We start from the raw sequence: 19,063 nt of genomic DNA, 5'->3' as shown, positions 1-19,063 counted from the left end.
GGACACTGGCTACTGTTTTCCCTTTTAGGGAAGTTGCAGGAGCCCAAGAGTATAGTCCACATTCATGTCCCTTCCTTTCTAGCTGATCTCTCTCAAGTTGAGAAAAAGTTAGCATCCTTTTCCACTGTCCCCACCACTATGTCAAAGAATTTGAATACCTAACTAAATCCTAGGATCTTACCCGGCATGAGCTCCACATAATCATTTCCTCCTCTCTTTCTTTCAAAGAAAAAGAGACTCTGGCTAGCCACTCAGGGTCAGGCTGATTTCCTACACTGGCAAGATAATCAACAGCTCGTTGGCAGCAGTAGAAGTCCCAACGGGATCCCAAATGGAACTATCAGACAGATTCCCCAGGCCGCCGACACCGAAATAATATGGTAACTTGACTCATAGCAGGGCTTCAAAAAGCGGCACATAAGGCAATTAACTATGAAAATCTCAAAGGAATCAACCAAGGTCCAGATGAAAATCCTGCCCTTTTTCTGTCTCCCCTAACGGAGGCTCTCCAAAAATACACTAAACTAGACTCTTCCTCAATGGAAGGCCTCCTCTACCTACACGCTCATTTCACTTTTCAATCAGCTTCTGAAATCAGATGCAAATTACAGAGGCTGGAAGATGGCCCTCGAATCTCACAAAGGGAACTCTTAAGTGCTGCCTTTAAAGTTTTCAGTAATAGAGATGAGGAAACAAACAAACAAAAAAAATGAACAACTTAAAAGGGATCAGGCTATATGCCAGATGCTGGCAGCAGCTATCCAGAGCTCCCACAGAAATATGCAAATCCCTAAAGGCAAAAGGGCCCTTGCTTAAGTGTGACAAAGAGGGACACTAGGACAAAGGTTGCCCTAATCCTCGTCCTCCTCCAGGCCCTTGTCCAAGTTGCAGCAAGAAAGTTCACTGGAAAATCAATTGGGCTCAAGGGAGGGTAACATTTCTTCTCTCCAAAGTCGGAACAACTGGACCTCAACCTGCCCAGCCTTCTAGGGCTCACCACTGAAGAGTGAGGGTGCCCGGGCCCCACGGCCCCCACTTCTATCATTCCTTTGGAGCCCGGGGTAACTCTGCTAGTAGCAGGTAAGCCAATCTCCTTTCTTATTGATACAGGAGCCACTTACTCTACCATACCTGAATTTGCAGGTCCTATCTGGCCCTCCCAAATCTACATTGTCGGGGGTTGATGGTCTAATCTCCAAACCCTTAGCTACACCCTCCTTACAATGTCTCTTACTGGGAATACTTTTCAGTCACTCGTTCCTAGTCCTTCCTAAATGCCCAATCCCAATTCTTGGTAGGACATTTTATCAAAATTCAGAGCCTCCTTCAGGCTTCACTCTCCCACCCCTAATTCAGACCCACCCCTCCTCTTTCTCCCTAAACCAGAACCAGATAAATTCCCCCTCCCAACTTCTCTAGTCACACCCAAGGTCTGGGATACCTCTCCCCCTTCCATAGCCCAACACCACTTTCCCATCTACATAAAACTAAAAGACCCTTAAACACACCCCTGTCACCTCGAACACCCCTTATCTTTAGAAAGCAGACAAGGCTTCCAATCCATTATAAATAACACCTTGTATCCCAAAACCTCCTGAGACTCACTCACTCTCCATTCAACATCCCAATCCTGCCTGTCAAGAAGCCGGATGGCTCATATTGCTTAGTTCAAAACCTCTGCATCATGAACCAAGTAGTTTCCCCAACCCACCTGGTAGTACACAACCCCTACACCCTCCTATCCCTTATTCCCCCAGACACTTCCCATTTCACTGTAATTGACCTAAAAGATACATTCTTCACCATTCCTCTACACCCAGACTCCCAAAATCCCTTTGCTTTCGCCTGGACAGATCCTGTCACCCATCAGTCCCAACTTACCTGGGCCATCTTTCCCCAAGGTTTCCAGGATAGTCCCTATTTCTTTGGACAAGTATTAGCATCAGATTTAGCAAAACTAGATCTCCACCCCAGCATTCTTCTCCAACATGGAGATGATCTCCTCCTTTGTAGCCTGTTTATTCTCTCATGAACATGCAGCTAGTCTCCCAAATCATTTGGATAAAAACAGATACTGAGTCTCTCCAAAGAAGGCCTAACTTTATTCCCCTCAAGTCATTTATCTTGGTCACTCTATTACCCCACAACCTGGAGCCATTACTTTAGATAGAAAAGACCTCATCGCCTCCCTTCTACCTCCCACCTCAAAACAAGAGCTCCTATCTTACCTCAGTTTAGCAAGATTTCTCCATATTTGGGTTCCTTATTTCAGCATTCTAGCTCATCCTTTATACCTCGCCTCTAAAGGTCTTTTGACTGAACCACTAGATACCACACTAGCCCTTACTTCGGGAAATTAAAGCAGACCCTTATATAGGCCCCAGCTCTTTCCTTTCCGACCTCTCCAACCCTTTTATACTTTACACTACGGAAAAGGAAGGAATAGGACTTGGACTCTTAAAACAAGTCCAGAGACCCAGGTAGTTGCCTATCTACAAAACAATTAGATACTAGTCAGGGGTTGGCCAGACTGCCTTAGAGCCCTGGCCGCAGCCACTCTTCTAACTCTTGAAAGTCAGAAACTCACATTCGGACAACCCATCAGAGTTTATTCTTCATATGACATCTCTGACCTCACTACCCAAAATCTCCCTCCCTCTAGAATACAAACTTTTCACATAATTGTTATTGAATCTCCCCATGTTACCCCAGCCAAATGCTCTCTACTCAATCTTGCCACTCCTTTACCCATGCTCAACAAACAGACTTTACACTCTTGTATAGAAATCCTCAACCTTAAGATTCTCTGTTCTCCAAATATAATAGACTCCTCTTTACCCAATGCCTCACACACTTGATTTATTGAAGGTAGTGCTTTCTCCCAGGATGGGAAAAAGGGTTGGCAGGCTACGCAGTATTTTCTCTCACAGAGATCATAGAATCTAGGCCCCTTCCTGTCGGGACTACTTCTCAAAAGGCAGAATTAACTGCTCTCACCAGAGTGTCAGTTAACCTTAGCATTTGGACACGGGGTTAACATCTATACGGATTCCAAATATGCCTTCCATATTCTCTACTTACTATAAAAGACTCTATTACCAATGCCCCCTTAATTCTTAAACTTCTTCAGGCTGCTCATCTTCCCAAGGCAGCAGCAGTACTTCACTGTAAGGGAGGGCACCAGGCAGGAAATGACTCCATCATAGAGGGCAATAATAAGGCAGATACAGAGGCCAAAAGGGTAGTACAGCAATCAACCCTTTCCTCTCAACTCAGCTTTTCCTCATTTCATACCACAATACTCTCCTAAAGAGTATCATTCTCTCCTCAGGCTTGGAGCAGATAAGAAAGACCCTTCACTAAAGATGCAAATAAGGTATATTCTACCACAGGGCCAAGCTCAAAATAACCTGCAAGATATTTATAACTCCTTACATATTGGATTTAAGCTGCTCTTGCAAATCCTTCAACCCTTTTTACCTGTAATAACTGTAATATTCTCCTTTGAGATATTATGAAAAATTGCTCTATCTGCTTCACAGTCTCTCCTTACACATAAACACACCCTCCTTCCTTTCCCACCCATCTGGCTAGGGGCAGCATCCCTGAACAGGATTGACTTTACACACAAGCCTCTGTCAGGAAATTCAATACTTACTAACCCTTACAGACACCTTCTCAGGATGGGTTGAGGCTTTCTCCACCACCTGAGAAGTCTGCTGAAATTACCCAGACACTACCAAAAGACATTATTCCTTGCTTTGGATTACCAACCTCATTAAAGTCAGATAATGGCCCAGCCTTCATATCTCAAATAATGGCCCAGCCTTCATATCTCAAATAACACAGGAAGTCAGCTCCACCTTAGGTGTTCAATGGAACCTACACACTTCTTCAAGACCTCAGCTCTCAGGAAAAGCTGAAAAAGCTAACTCTTTACTAAAAACCCTGTTAACTAAGCTTAGTCTAGCGATTCAGGAACCCTGGACTTCACTCTTACCCCTTGTCCTCATGTGCTTTAGGGCCTCCCTTAGAGTCCTCTCTTTCTGAGGCCCCACTGAACTCATGTCTGAAGACCTTTCCTTCTAGGGAACTTCCCAACCACAACATCCCTCTAAGGAGATTACACATCCACACAAAATCTACTTAAACAAATACTAAGAGAACATGCAGACCAAGTCCTGCCAAAGCTCTGCACATTCACAGATCTTCCACCTACTCCTGTAATCCCTGGTGATTGGGTCCTACCTAAAGAATCTCCGCTCGGTTCATCTTAAACCTAGACAGCAAGGCCCTTACCTGGTATTTTTAACCACACCAACTGCTGCTAAGATTACTGGACACCCAACATGGTTCCATCTTTCCAGGCTAAAACAAGTCTCCAATAGTTCACCAAGGGACAAAGTATGGCCAAACACCACAAAATTCTACAGCTATTCCATCAGATCTACAAAGCTTCAGCTAATCCACATTCCTGACTTAGAGGACAAATGAGTAACCTTTACTGCCCCTGTCCCTTCTGTTCAGGTTCTCCTTTTCTTCCAGAAAAGACAACAAACACCACTACCCCAACAAATTCCTTCAGCCTTAGCACAGTCTCCCCTTCCTCTCCATCTGGAGATTTTAACTTTTTTTATGGGATCCACTTTTACAGAGACCCTTTGATTCTCACAGACCAGTATTACCTAGTAAGCCCATGTGGTGAGATTCCTCACTCCGTAGATCAAGAACACCTCCCCTTGCCACCCTTTTAATTTTACTTACTTAGATCTCCCACCAATCACCTACTTCCTCATCTGCTTCCCTCCCTATAGAGCTTTCTCAATACCACTCATCTTGAGCCTTTGCTCAATCTCACCCATTCTCTCTAAAATAAGTCCAACCCTATGTTAGCCAAGGACTGCTGGCTCTGCCTTTCCCTCTCTTCCTCAGCATACTCTGCTCTCCCCGTTCCTCTCGCCAATGGGACCATGTACAAATGATCCTTTCATATCAAAAAGAAAAGAGCTCCATTTTCCTTGAAAGAGCAGATGCTCTCCTTGAAAGTTACTCCACAGCACAGGCTAATCAAGATTCTAATCCTTTCCACACCTATACCTAATCCCTTGCAAAGGTAACACATCCCTCCATACCAGCAATAGGACCCACTACTCTTCATACCCCTTTGATTTCCAAGGCTCCTCTTTGTTTCACAAGAACCAGTAGCAACATCTCTATAGAACACCTACCTTCCAATCTATGCAATCAGTCACAATCCAACTGCTCAATGGACACTGGACTCAACAGATAGACTACCAGGTCTCTCCAGAGGCTAATGGCCTCTTTCTATAACCCATCCACTCTACAGGTTACCCTACAGTCCTTACGACCTCTTAAAATAGTCCTTTACCATCCGCCCCCCTCTTTCCTTGGATTACGATTGTCTCTGCAATTCCTCAACACTTTTATTACAGATCTGCTAATACCCCTACTCATCTATCTCCTTTTATTGGAGCTGCTGTAGCTACAACTCTTATGCCCTGGAGTTCCGAGCCTCAGAAGGGATACACTGGAACAATCTATCCCCTTACTCATTTGTTCTCCATACATGTTTTCACTTGTATACCTGAATAAGGGGTCTTCTTTCTAGCACTTATCTCTCTCTGCCTTCCCACTAACTGGACCAGAACTTGGACTCTAGTCTATCTCTCTCCAAATACAGATATAGCCCCCAATAACCAATCCTTACCAATTCCCATCACACACTATATAAAACATAAAAGAGGTATTCAGGTCATCCCATTGTTAGTTACACTGGGGGTCACTATCAGACTACGCACAGGCATGGGGGACTTGCCACCACTGTACCCTATTTCGAAACATTGCCCAATGATCTCCAAGAAAGCCTAGATGAAATAGCAAAAAATATAGTTCAATTACAGGATCAAACTGACTCCAGAGCAGCCATCACTTTACAAAACAAAGGCTAGATTTACTGACAGTTGAAAAAGGAGGTCTCTGCCTCCTTCTAAAAGAATGTTGTTTCGATGTTAACCAATTAGGACTAGCAAGAGATGCAGCTAAAAAGCTGAAGGATTAGGTCTACGGCCATGATACCCTAAACAAGCTAAGCAGGGTCGGGCCTGGGTAGTACTTGGATGGGAGACCACCTAGAAAGACCAGGTGCTGAAGGCATAAAAAAAAATTTTTAAATAAGGCATTGTAAGCTGACAAGGTCCTTGCAATCTGTAAGGTCAACCAAGGGTTGCCTCACCTAAAAAATAAAATAACTAAATATAAATAAATTTATTAATAAAATTTTTTTTAAAAAAAAGTTGAAGGACAAAGCCAATAAGATAAGAGAGCACCAAACAGATACCTGGATAAAAACCAACTGGGTTAACCTGGTTCTTACCTTTTATAAAGCCTCTAACCTTCATTTTTCTCATTTTGGCCTTGGGCCTTGCATACCATGCCAGATTTCTTCCCTCCTCCAGAACCATTTTTGCGTGTTTTAGTCTATAGCAGAAGTCACACTACTTCACTCTGTGCCACACTATCAAGCCCTCTGGCCAGCAGAACCTACCAAAGCCACACCCCAGTCAACTATCCACTACTATATCCCTTTCCAACAGATCCTGCTACCCCCATTCAGCAGAAAGCAGCCACAGAAAACCGAGTTGCCATCCCTATTCCATAAAACAAAAATGCTGGAATGTTAGGTCCAAAAGGGCCCTATCTCTACCTCTGTAGCCTGGGAACTAGACTCCTTCCTTACCGTTGTGCAGGAACTGCACCTTGCAACATTTGGGTTGGCAATGCTACATGTTCACCTCCCATTTCACTTGACTTTCCTCCCTTCTCCACCAATTTACCTACCCGAAATATGCCCATCGAAAAATCTCACCTCAAGCCCCATGTAAGTTTCAGGTCCCCTTGCATCCAGGGCTGACACCATCTTTGGCTCAGCCCGGCTGTCACTCTGCTGCAATAAACCATGCTTAAACTCCTTCCATCTTGCACATTCATCATTCGGCAAACCTAACAGCATTATTCATAATGGTCAAAAATTGTAAACAACTCAAATAAAGCACTGAACACAGGTTTTCCTTCCATAACCATTTGACTTAGAGTCTAAACCAATCATAAAATTCCATTCTACATGTACCACTAAAAAATTTACAGAATTGCATTTAAGTTCTAAACACCATTAGTTCCACAGTACCCAGAGGTTATCTTTCATGAAAACAGTTTTACTTCCCCAGAGGCCAATAATAAATATTTCCTAAAGTGATTAAAAAATCTTACTAAATTAAAAGTTACAGATAAAAAAATTTGGTAAAAGCATTAATGAAAAAGATTGTTGCGGTTCCCTCTTGAATTCAACAAAAGGGTTTACACTGGGTAATACAAAGACAAGGTCTCTAAACTAATGTCAAACAGCTCATTAAGTTACTTGTTCAAATAATCAGAGATTCCCCCAAGATTGTGTCTCTCAAAGACAAAGAAAGTAACTTATTCAGCCCTATCTCCCTGCATCTCACTATTTCTTGGTACAGAGGTGGCTCATAAATATCTTCTGAATGTTCTTGAACAGAAGAACTATCCAACAGAAAACACAGGACTTTTCAAACATGATTTGAGACATTTGAAACCTAATTCAGAATTGCAGAAACATCTGTTTATTGGTTAGTGAATGTGAAAACTGACCAATCTTAAAATCCACTGATCAATCTTAACATCACTAAGAGTCAAACTACTTAACGTTACGTGCATCCTCAGTTGATGGAATTACTCTGTATTATCCAGTGTACTGCTACGAAACACTAAAATCTGAATCTAATAGAGTCTATACATCTAACTTCTAGTTTACAAAAAAAGACAGGAGTTAGAGGAATAAGCTGAACAATACTGTGAAGCAATGAGACAAACCCAAAAGGTGGGGCTTTCTGGGACAAATGATCCAGTTTCTTTAGTAAGTCAACAGTCTAAAAAAAAGGTGGAGGGGTGGGGAGAAAGATCATTCTAGATTAAATAAATTTAGACATAAAGCCACAGGTGGATGTTTTTTTTTTTTTTTTGGATCTTAATTTACATTGAAATATGTAAAAAGGTATTTAAATATTTGGGGATACAATTGAAAATGGGTATGAAACAACTGTTGTTAATTTTGTTGAGTGTGATAATAGTATTTTGGTTATGAAAAGGTATGTTATTTTTCAGAAATACATACTAAAGCATGCAAGGAAAGAAATGACATGATGTCTATAATTTAAAATATTGCTACAAAAATGGGAAACTACAGGAAAATGCCAATAATTGTTACATCAAGATGTTGGGTATGGCTGTACAGACTGTATTGGTATACTTTTTAAATTTATCCAAAAAAAAAAACACCATCACTACTCTGCCTGAGATTCAAGCACCAGTGGCCACTCAGAAACCTCCAATTTCTCAGTCTGATTTGCTTTAGACAAAGGATCCCATTCCAGGGCTGGATCCATAGGGTTATCACTTTAAAAAAAAAAAAAAGTTTCTCATTTGAAATGACTCAACCATCAGAATTCCTACAAGTGGTTTGACATCTGCATCAGATTTACCTTTCAAAAAGATGACAGCAAAAGTTCTTCAATTTGAAAATCCAATAATAATAAAAGAGAAATTATATTTAAGACCAATCACTGAACTCCTTACCCCAATTTCATAACACACCATGACTAGGTTGAGCATCAGGAGGAATATCTCGGCCCTGGAGGTGCCCCTTGAAGGAGCAAGGGAACTCGGCCCACATCAGGGCTCCTCAACATAGGGATTCGGTGCCAGGAAGAGGAGTTCCCACAAAATTTGCTATGAAAATCCGTGAAGATTCTGACCGTCTGGGTGAGATGTAAGACTGCTGGAAGCTCAGACATCCCCTTAAAGGGCCCACACACAGACTCACAGGCACTCACTCTGGGCTCCTATGGAGGGACAGCAGCTCGGGGGGGTGCCAGAGACCTCACTTCAGGGCAAGAGCTAGAGGAACAGCTGCCATTATCCCTGTGTTGAGCCTTTCTCCTGTGCAGCCTACAGGTGGGGGCCATCTTCCTGTGGTGAGTCCTCCACAGACATGGTCAAATTTAAATGCAAGATGGCCTTGTGAAATCCTCTTCTCTACCCCTGTGACTCTTTGGGATCCTGCCCCACCCAATTAGATAATTGCCAGAGGCATATTAAATGCTGGGCCACCAACCCCGCCCAGTCCTCTAGCATGAAGCTCTTTTAGCAGCAATCAAGAGACCTCTCTACTCACGTACCTCCAGATATAATTCAGGTGGTGGATAACCAGCCCCAAACCAAGCCGCAGTATTTTCTGAACAAATCTGAGGAATTTGGGGGCCCAAGAAGGGCTGCAGCTAGCTTCCCTGTGATCTGAGACTTTTGTGAATAGCCACAGGCTCAGCACTGGAACAAAGTCTTAATCTGCACCAATTTGCCCCACCCTGGTGACTTCCTGGGACCTCGTCTCACCCAACTCACGTACCACCCAAGACTTCTTCAGCTCCTGACCCTTATAGGCACCCAGCAGGCACCCTCAGACCTTGACGTGCCCCAGACTTTTTGGAACCCTGCTCCAGGCCCAGTATAGGAGGCAGCCGCCCTCAGTTGGCAGCGTAGGCTCTCCCATGTACCTCCAGATCCAGTTCAGGCAGCAACCAATCACGGATCACCTTGTAGGTGGATTGCTTTGTAGGTAGCTCTAGGAAGTCACAGGCAGCATCGGACTTTGGCCTGAATGGGAGACCCCCCATACCCCCAGAGAAACCCTATAACCAACATCACTGAAAGCTGGCGTCAGACCACAAAAGTGCACCACCTTATTAGGACCACTAGCAGCACACCCAAAAGTTGTTCTCAACAGTCACAGGAGATGCTTGCACAAACCCCCACACAACAACTCATACCCTGTGGGTGTTGCCAGTCTTCACAGCCAGTCAGCCACAGAGTCAATCCCACCCACTGACATGCTAAAAGCAATTAAGGCTCAACTACAACAAGGAGGGCACACACAACCCCACTAATGGATACTCCTGGAGCACCCAGCGCAGTTGACCAGGAAGAATGAACCATTGGGCCATACATAACACCTACTACATAAAGCCCCCCAGCCAAGACTGGGAGATGTACTAAATCTAGCTAATGCATAGAAATGAGCACAGAGTGGCAGCCAAAATAAGAAAATAAACAAACATGTCCTAAATGAAGGAACAGGAGAAAACTCCAGAAATACAACTAAACGAATAAAAGGAAACCTACCAGATACAAAGTTCAAAACATTAGTAATAAGGATGCTCAATAAACTTAGGGGAAGAATAGATGATCTCATTGAGAACTTAAGTGATAATAAGCATTAAAAAGAACATAAAAACAACAAAAATAAATAAAACAAAAAAAAATAAAGAGCACATAAAAACCATAAATAAGAACCAGTAAGAAATGAAGACTACAACAACTGAAATGAAGAATACACTAGAAGGAATCAATAATGAAGCAGGGGATCAAACAGTGATCTGCAAGACAAAGTAGCAGAAAACACCTAATTAGAATGGCAAAAAAAAAAATCCAAAAAAATGAGGGAAGTTTAAGGAACCTCTGGGGCATCAAGCTTAACAGCGTTTGCATCACAGAGGTATCAGAAGGAGAACAGGGATTGAGAACTGATTTGAAGACATAATGACAGAAAACTCCCCCAACCTGGAAACACAGACAGTCCCAAACAAGATGAACCCAAGCAGGCCCAGACCAAAACACATCATAATTAAAATGCCAAAAGTTAAAGACAAAAAGAATTTGAAAAGCAGCAATGAAAGACAACTAGTTACATATAAGGGAGCTTCCATAAGGCTGTCAGCTGATTTCTCAACAGAAATTTGCAGGCCAGAAGAAATTGGCGCAAAATATTTAAAGTGATGTAAAGCAACGAGCTACCACCAAGGTTACTCTACCTAGCAAGGCTACCAATTAAAATTGAAGGTGAGAAAAAGAGTTTCCCAAACAAAAATAAAAAGCTGAAGGAATTCACAACAACCAAGCCATTATTACAAGATGTTAAAAGGACTTCATCAGTAAATGAAAAGGGAACAAAATATGATTAATAAAATGGCAATAACTATGTACCTATCAATAATATTTAAATGTAATGGAGTAAATGCTCCAATAAAAAGATATAGGGCAGCTAGATAGATAAGAAAACAAGACCCATACATATGCTGTCTAAAACAGACTCACTTCAGATCAAAGACACACCTATGTAAAGGAATGGGATGGCAAAAGATATTTCAGGCAAACGAAAACAAAACAAAAAATTGGGATAGCAATACTCATATTAGATAAAACAGACTTTAAAACAAAGGCTATAATGAGACAAAGGATATTATATAATAATAAAGGGACCAATCTAACAAGAGGATATAACTCTAGTAAACACTTATGTACCCAACATGGGAGCACCTAACTATATAAAGGGAGAGATCGACAGTAATATACTAGAGGACCTGAACACCACATTGACACCAATAGACAGATCTTCCAGACAGAAAATCCAGAAAACAGTGGCCTTAAGTGACACATTAGACCATATAGATTTATTGATATTTTTCAAGCATTTCACCCCAAAGCAGCAGAATATACATTCTTCTCAAGTGCACATGGAACATTTTCCAAGACAGACCACATGTTAGGCCACAAGTCTCAGTAAATTCAAGAAGACTGCAATTATATCAAACATCTTATCTGGCCAAAATATGAAATTAGAAATCAATTAGCAAAAAAAAAAAAAAAAAAAAAAAAAAACCCTCTGAAAAACACACAAACACATGGATACCAAATAACATGCTACCAAACAATAAATAGGTTAACAATGAGATCAAGAAAGAAATCAAAAGATACCCTGAGACAAATGAAAATGAAAACACGATTCAAAATCAAGACAGAGTAGAAGCCATCTAAAAGGGATATTCGTAGCAATACAAGCCTACCTCAAGAAACAAGAAAAATCTCAATCTAAACTTACAACTAAAGGGACTAGAAAAATAAGAGTAAACAAGGCCCAAAGTGAGTAAAGGGAAGGAAATAATAAAGATCAAAACAGAAATGAATGCAATACAGGCTAAAAATATATATATATAAAGGATCAATGAAAACTAAGAGCTGGTTCTTTGAAAGGATATAACAAAATTGATAAATCTTTAATAAGAATCATCAAGAAAAAAGAGAGGACCTAAATAAATAAAATCAGAAAAGAGAAGTGACTACGGACTTAACAGAAATATGAAGAATTATAAGAAAATACTATGAGCGATTGCATGACAACATACTGGAAAATCTGGATGAAATTCCTAAAAACACACTATCTCTCAAGACTGAGTCAAGAAGAAACGTGAAATCTGAACTAACAGATTACTACTAACAAAATCAAATCAATAATCAAACTCCCCAAAAAACAAAAGTTCTAGACTAAATGGCTTCACAGGTGAATTCTACCAAACATTCAAAGAAGAGTTAACATCTATTCTTCTCAAACCATTCCAAAAAAATATCAAAAGGAGAAAAGGCTCATTTTACAAGGCCACCATTAACCTGATTCCAAAACCCAACAAAGAATTTCCAAAAAATAAAAATAAAAATAAAAATTATAGGCCAATATCCCTGATAAACATACATGCAAAAATCCTTAACAAAATATTAGCAAACCAAATTCAGCAATACATTAAAAAATCATACATTATGATCACATCAAATTTATTCCTGGGATGCCAGGTTGTTTCACTAACCTTAAATCAATTAACATGATATACCACACTTAACAAATTGAAAGATAAAAATCATATGATCATATTAATAGTTGAAGAAAAAGCATTTAGGACAAATCCAGCATATGATAAAACCTCTCAGCAAAGTGTGAATAGAGGAAACACACCTCAGCATAATAAAGCCCATACATGACAAACCCACAGCTAACTCTACACTCAATAGGGAAAAGCTAAAAACATTTTCCTGATTAGGAACAAGACAAGGATGTCCACTTTCACCATTCTCCTCAACATAGTATTGAAAGTCCTAGGCACAGCAGTTGGACAACAACAAAAAATAAAAGACATCCAAATTGGAAATGAAGAAGTAAAACTGTCACTACTTGCAGATGACATGACACTACATAGAGAGAACCCTAAAGATTCCACCACAAAACTGTTAGAACTGATCAATGAATTCAGTAAAGTAGCAAGATACAAAATTAATATTCAGAAATTGATTGTATTTTATACACCAATAATGAACTATCAAAAACAGAAATTGAAAGAATCCCATTTACAAGTGCATCAAAAAAAAAAATAAAATACTTAGGAATAAGTTTAACCAAGGAAGTAAAAGATCTATACTAAGAAAATTATGTCATTAAATAAATTGAAGCTACAAATAAATGGAAACATATACCGTGCTCAGAGATACGAAGAGTTAACATCATTAAAAAGTCCACAATGCCTAAAACAATCTATAGAGTCAATGTAATCCCTATCAAAATATCAATGGCATTTTTCACAGAACTAGAATAATCTAAAAATTTATATGGAACCATAAAAGATCCTGAATAGCCATGGCCATCTTGAAAAAGAAGAACAAAATTGGAGGATCATGCTACCTGATATCAAACTATACTACAAGGCTAAAGTAATCAAAACAGCATGGTACTGGCATAAAAACAGACACATAGATCAGTCGAACAGAATATGGAGTGCTGAACTAAATTCACATCAATGTGGTCATTTAATCTATGACAAAGGAGGCAGGAATATACAATGGGGTTAAAGCTAGTCTCTTCAATAAATGATGTTTGGAAAACTGAACAGATACACACACAAAAGAAACTTGACCACCTTCTTACACCCTATAAAAGAAAAAACTCAAAATGGATCAAAGACTTAAATGTAAGACCTGAAACCATAAAACTCCTAGACGAAAACACAGGCAGTAAACTCTGATGTTGCTCTTAGTAATTTTTTCCTGATATCTTCTTGGGCAAGGGATACAAAAGAAAAAAATAAACAAATGGGACTATTTCAAACTAAAAAGGTTTTACACAGCGAAGGAAATCATTAACAATACTAAAAGACAGCCTAGAATGGGAGAAGATAAGTGCCTACGATATACCTAATAAGGGGTTAATATTCAAATTTATAAAGAACTCACACAATACCAAAAGAGTAACAATCCAATTAAAAATGGGCAGAGGACATGAATAGACATTTCTCCAAAAAGGACATACAGATGGCCAATAGACATATGAAAAGATGCTTAATATTACTAATCACAGAAATGTGAATTAAAACCACAATAAGGTATCATCTCACACCTGTCTAAATGGCTGTCATCAATAAATCAACAAACAATTGTTGGTGGGGATGTGGAGTAAAGGGAACCCTCATACACTATCATTGAGACTGTAAATTGGTACAGCCATTATGGAAAACAGTCTAGAGGTTTCTCAAAAAATTAAAAATAGAACTACCTTATGATGCAGCAATTGTACTTCTGGGTATTTATGCAAAGAAAACCAAAACACTTACCTAAAAAGATATATATGCCCCTGTGTTCACTGCAGTGTTATTTACAATAGCCAAGATATGGAAGCAACCTAAGTGTTCATCAATAAATGATTAAAGAAGTTTTTTTTTGGGGGGGGGGGAGGGGTTTTGTGTATATATATATATATATACGCACACATATATATACACATATATACGTATATACATACACACACATATACACACACAATGGAAATATTAGCCATAAAAAATGACATCTTACCATTTGCAACAACATGGATGAACTTCGAGAGTATTATGCTAATAAAAGAAGTCAGAGTAAGACAAACACCATATGATTTCAGTTATACGTGGAATCTAAAGAAAATAAACGAACAAACAACAAAAATAGATGCACAGACACAGAGAACAAACTGGTGGGAGGAGGGTTTGGAGGCTGGGTGAAAAAGATGAAGGGATTAAAAGTATAAATTGGTAGTTACAAAACAGTTATGGGAAGTACAACATAGGGAATATAGTTGAGAATATTGTAACAAATATGTATGACACCAGGTAGGTACTAGACTAATTGGGAGACCACTTTGTAAATCACATAAATATCTAACTACCATACTGTACAATGTCAATTCTAATTTAAAAAATTAAAATTAAAAAAGTCATGACAAAGCTCCACACAAAATAACAATTATAAAATTTAAAGGCTTTATATATTAGCATTTCATATCAATAAAACTAATCTCAAGAGGCTTAAATTCTACCTCTGAGACATCAATATACAAGATACAATACCCTTTAGTACATTGGATATTAGTAATGTCTGATATCAAGAAGAGCATATAAAAGGAGAAAGAGCTCAATTCCCCCAAATTTTAACTTCACAGCAAGGTTTGCCATCTATTTGGAAAAATTCAGATCTCTGCATCAAACTGGAGAGACGTTAAAGGTATAGAGTGGAACAGACATCAGAAAAGTAACATTACTTCATTATACTGGTGTACTGTTGTTTTAAAATTGTTCTCAACTGATCCAGGAAAAGAAGCTATTTACATAAGACAAGTTTGGTAAGCAAAAAGTTCCCTTTAAACTACAGAACATATAAAAAGATAATATGTTTTAAATGCACTTAAGATTTTTTGTTTTGTGAATTCTAATCCTCTACTTCTGTGGCATTACACTACTTCCTGTCCCAGTGTTTGAAAATTCAAACAATTCTGGCGTTACAATTCCATCTAACGTTAAAATGGAAATGAGTTGAAAAGCAAGTATAAAGCAGAGTAATAACTAAAAATCCTAATATAACAGGGTTTGATAAGAGGGCAAGGGCAGCAAAAGTATCATATGGTCGGTCCTCCTTCTGCCTGGGTTGCAGGCACTTGCCCTACACACATAGCCCATTTCTTCCACTATTTAGAAGGGCAAGCGGCAAAAAAGAGGGATGCTACCTGCTTGGCATTTCTAGTCACTGCTACACAAGTTAACACCTAGCAGAACGCAAGGAAGCAGGCTGTCTCAATTCTTACAGCCTTAGGGAATCTCTACCAGACCTTAGCTTCACAGCACGACTACACATAAGTAACATATGCACACATTAGTGCAAGCCCACTTAGTTTAAGAAAAACAAAAAACATCACAATGTGCACCACGGCAGCCTCAACATTAGAAAAAATAGGCTTGAATTGTTCGACTCTTGGCTATCAATGAAAAGATTCCACTACTTCTTTACTTACCAATGTTTAAAAATGTATCCCTATTTCCTGTCAAAAAACAAAAGCTTTTAATCTAGTTTTCCATATACTATTTTGGGAAATAATCTCAAATTATTCAACGGTGATGTGAAAACATAAGGAATGGGAATTAAACAAACCTTTTCATTCTCAAAATTTTCTTGCATGCCCGAACACTCCAAAATATTTTTATGCATGACTTTAATGAAAATTAATTCATACAATCCTCTAAATGCACTATACTTATATATACTGTAAAAGAGAAATACCGTTTTGTGGACACGTTGTAAAGGTGCACCTCTTTTTTCCAAATTTAACCAAGACTGGGCCACGAAACGTCCTTTCTGAAGAAAACATTAAAAGTCTTTTAAGCCAGAAAACGAACACTAAGTTTCTGCCAGGCAAGTGGAATAATCTTTACTTTGTGGGTAAACAAAGTAAATACTTTACACATTTGAAATGATTAAAATCATAAGAATCTAAATTACAGAAACAATCGCTGCTTGCCCACTTTTCATCCATTTTCCTGATCTAATCTAATTTGAACCTTAAAAAGGCCCAGAGGACATTCTTGAGCAATGATTTCACCTGGATAGCAACACCCGCTGCCCACACCGCACCTGCACGCACCCAGCTCCGCCTCTCAGCCTCCGCGTCCCAGGGCCCCATACCCTGCCCGGCCCTGAGGGACAAAGCTCAGCGGGTCCCTTCCGGGACGTGGAACCACCCCAGCGGCGGGTTCGACCTTGGCACCGCCCCAGGCCACCAGCACAAAGCACCGCACTTCCGGCCCGACAGCAGCGCGAGCCCCCGCCCCACCCCGGGCTCCAGCCGGCACTCACCACGCCGCGGTCGCTGCGCCGGCCTCGGCTACGGGGACGAGCGCTCGCCGGCCCGGGGCGGGCTTGGCTGTGGGACTTTACGAGGGGCGAGCGCCTCGGAGGCCTGCTCCGATGCGGGACTGAGTCGCGATGCCCCAGTGTCCTACGTAGCCTCGGACCCGCCGGCCTGCCTTCCTGCTTGCAGCCCGCGCTCCCCACCGAAGTTGCGCAGCCACGACCGCCAACCTCACTTCCGCTTGGAGCGCGCTGCGGCGGGTGCGCACCGGCACGTGACTCAGCGACGCTTTTCGGGCTCAGGTGGCGACGTGCGCGCTCCCGTCTACATCTGGAAAGCCCCCGGATCTAGAGATCGAGAGGCCCTGGAAAGATTGGGGATCCCTAGGGTGAGCAGCATAGAAGGCAGATATTCGTAGAGGCCTATTGCGCCCGCGGGGATGTCTCTGTTGACCTTTTTTAATAAACGCTCGTAGGGAATGTTTTTCTTAAAACTATTTTTGCATTCCTACTGATGCAGTAAGGAAAGAAGAACATAATAGAACATAGTTATAACGTTTCATTCACGTCTTATGAGAAAAATGTATTTGAGTTCGTATTTTAAAGCAGCCGCTGCCCTTCAGGAACCTTCGTGTAAACACGGATGCAAGGGCACGATGCTGATTGGTGACGGTGACCCACTTTTGGCTGTGATGCTCAATGGTGACAGCTGAGCACCAGGCTCAACTCCTGCAGCCAGAGCTGATCTAGTGGAGGTGAGGGTAAATGCTACCCCACTAAGAGCATGCTTCAGGAATGATGTGCAGGTACCACACAGTGGCCACCAGCATGGACACAGTGCTCACTCTGCCAACCACTACTTTCAGTGTAATGCATTCGTTAAGTCATAACCATTTTACAAATGAAGACATCAAGGCACAAAAAAATTGACAAACTTCTTCAAGAACACACAACTAGGAAGCTGACCCTGGATTCAAACCCCAACATCTGGCTTCGGAGTGCTTGCTCTTAAAGAATTTCTGGCTTTTAGCTCTCCCATGTTGACCCGAAGAAGGAATATGTCTTCCAAAAAGGACGCTTCATGGTTAACTAGGCACAAATGCATAATCAGAGTCTAGCAGCCATTACTTACAGAAGCCTCTCATGCACACCGCATATCATGGAAAAGCCACAGACTGAGCTACCAAACTGCCTGCATTGCAATCCTTCCTTCTGAGCTCAATTTTACAAAGCAGGGGGCCCCAACCCCTGGGCCGTGGACTAGTACCAGTCAGTGGCCTATTAGGAACTGAGCCTCACAGCAGTGAGTGGCAAGTGAGCAAAGATTCATCTCTATTTGCAGCCGCTCCCCAGCACTAGCATCACCACCTCAGCTCCACTTCAGATCACCAGGCATTAGATTTTCAGAAGCACAGATCCCTGGTGCCAAAAAGGTTAGAGACCGCTGTTATGAAGGAGTTCCTGAAATTGTATTTTGTCTAATGATCTGAGACCTTCCCTGCCAATCCAAGGGGAGGTGTGTAGCTATATTCCCATTTGCATCTTTACCGACTAATAGAACAGCTCCATAATGACTATGAAAAACTTCTTCAACCAAAAGCACCATAAGCATAGTTAAAAGACAAATGATTAAAAAGGAAGAAATAGTTCCAACACATACTATAGACAAAGGGCTAATTTCCCTAATGTTCAAAGAGCATCTAGAAGTCAAGAAAAATTCCTACATCTCAATAGAAAAAAAAAATAAGAATTTACAGAAAAAAAAGTAAATGGCTCTTACTCAAGTGAAAAAAATTACAACCTCGCTAGTAAAAAGAAAAATACAAGTTAAAACTCATTGAGATAGCATTTTTGGCTTATTTGATTGGTAAGCATCCAAAAATTGACAGTACACTCTTGATGAGGCTATGGGGAAGCAGGCACATTGCAGGATTAGAGAGGG

At 40.7% G+C, this 19,063-nt stretch overlaps 1 protein-coding gene across 7 annotated transcripts in view; it reads right to left on the bottom strand.

The window, feature by feature from the left end:
• FAM168B (family with sequence similarity 168 member B) overlaps positions 1-17,356 on the bottom strand; it is a 59,800-nt gene extending 42,444 nt beyond the window's left edge. The window contains exons 1-2 of one of the 7 annotated variants that reach the window (XM_016125282.2): positions 17,128-17,356; positions 16,555-16,629 (exon numbers count right to left, since the gene is read on the bottom strand). Coding sequence is in view for 2 of the 7 variants with exons in the window: in XM_016125264.2 (XP_015980750.2) it covers positions 16,555-16,629; positions 16,906-16,954 (124 nt within the window). In the remaining 5 variants the exon portion in view is untranslated. The other 6 variants (XM_016125264.2, XM_016125302.2, XM_016125292.2 and 3 more) reach the window with 6 other exon arrangements.
• Positions 17,357-19,063: the final 1,707 nt, after the last annotated feature.

The sequence above is a fragment of the Rousettus aegyptiacus genome, unplaced genomic scaffold, assembly GCF_014176215.1.
Source record: "Rousettus aegyptiacus isolate mRouAeg1 unplaced genomic scaffold, mRouAeg1.p scaffold_m13_p_2, whole genome shotgun sequence".
Classification (NCBI taxonomy): Eukaryota; Metazoa; Chordata; class Mammalia; order Chiroptera; family Pteropodidae; genus Rousettus; species Rousettus aegyptiacus.
The sequence above is the reverse complement of the archived record's forward strand: the minus strand, read 5'-3'. Positions and strand labels throughout refer to the sequence as shown.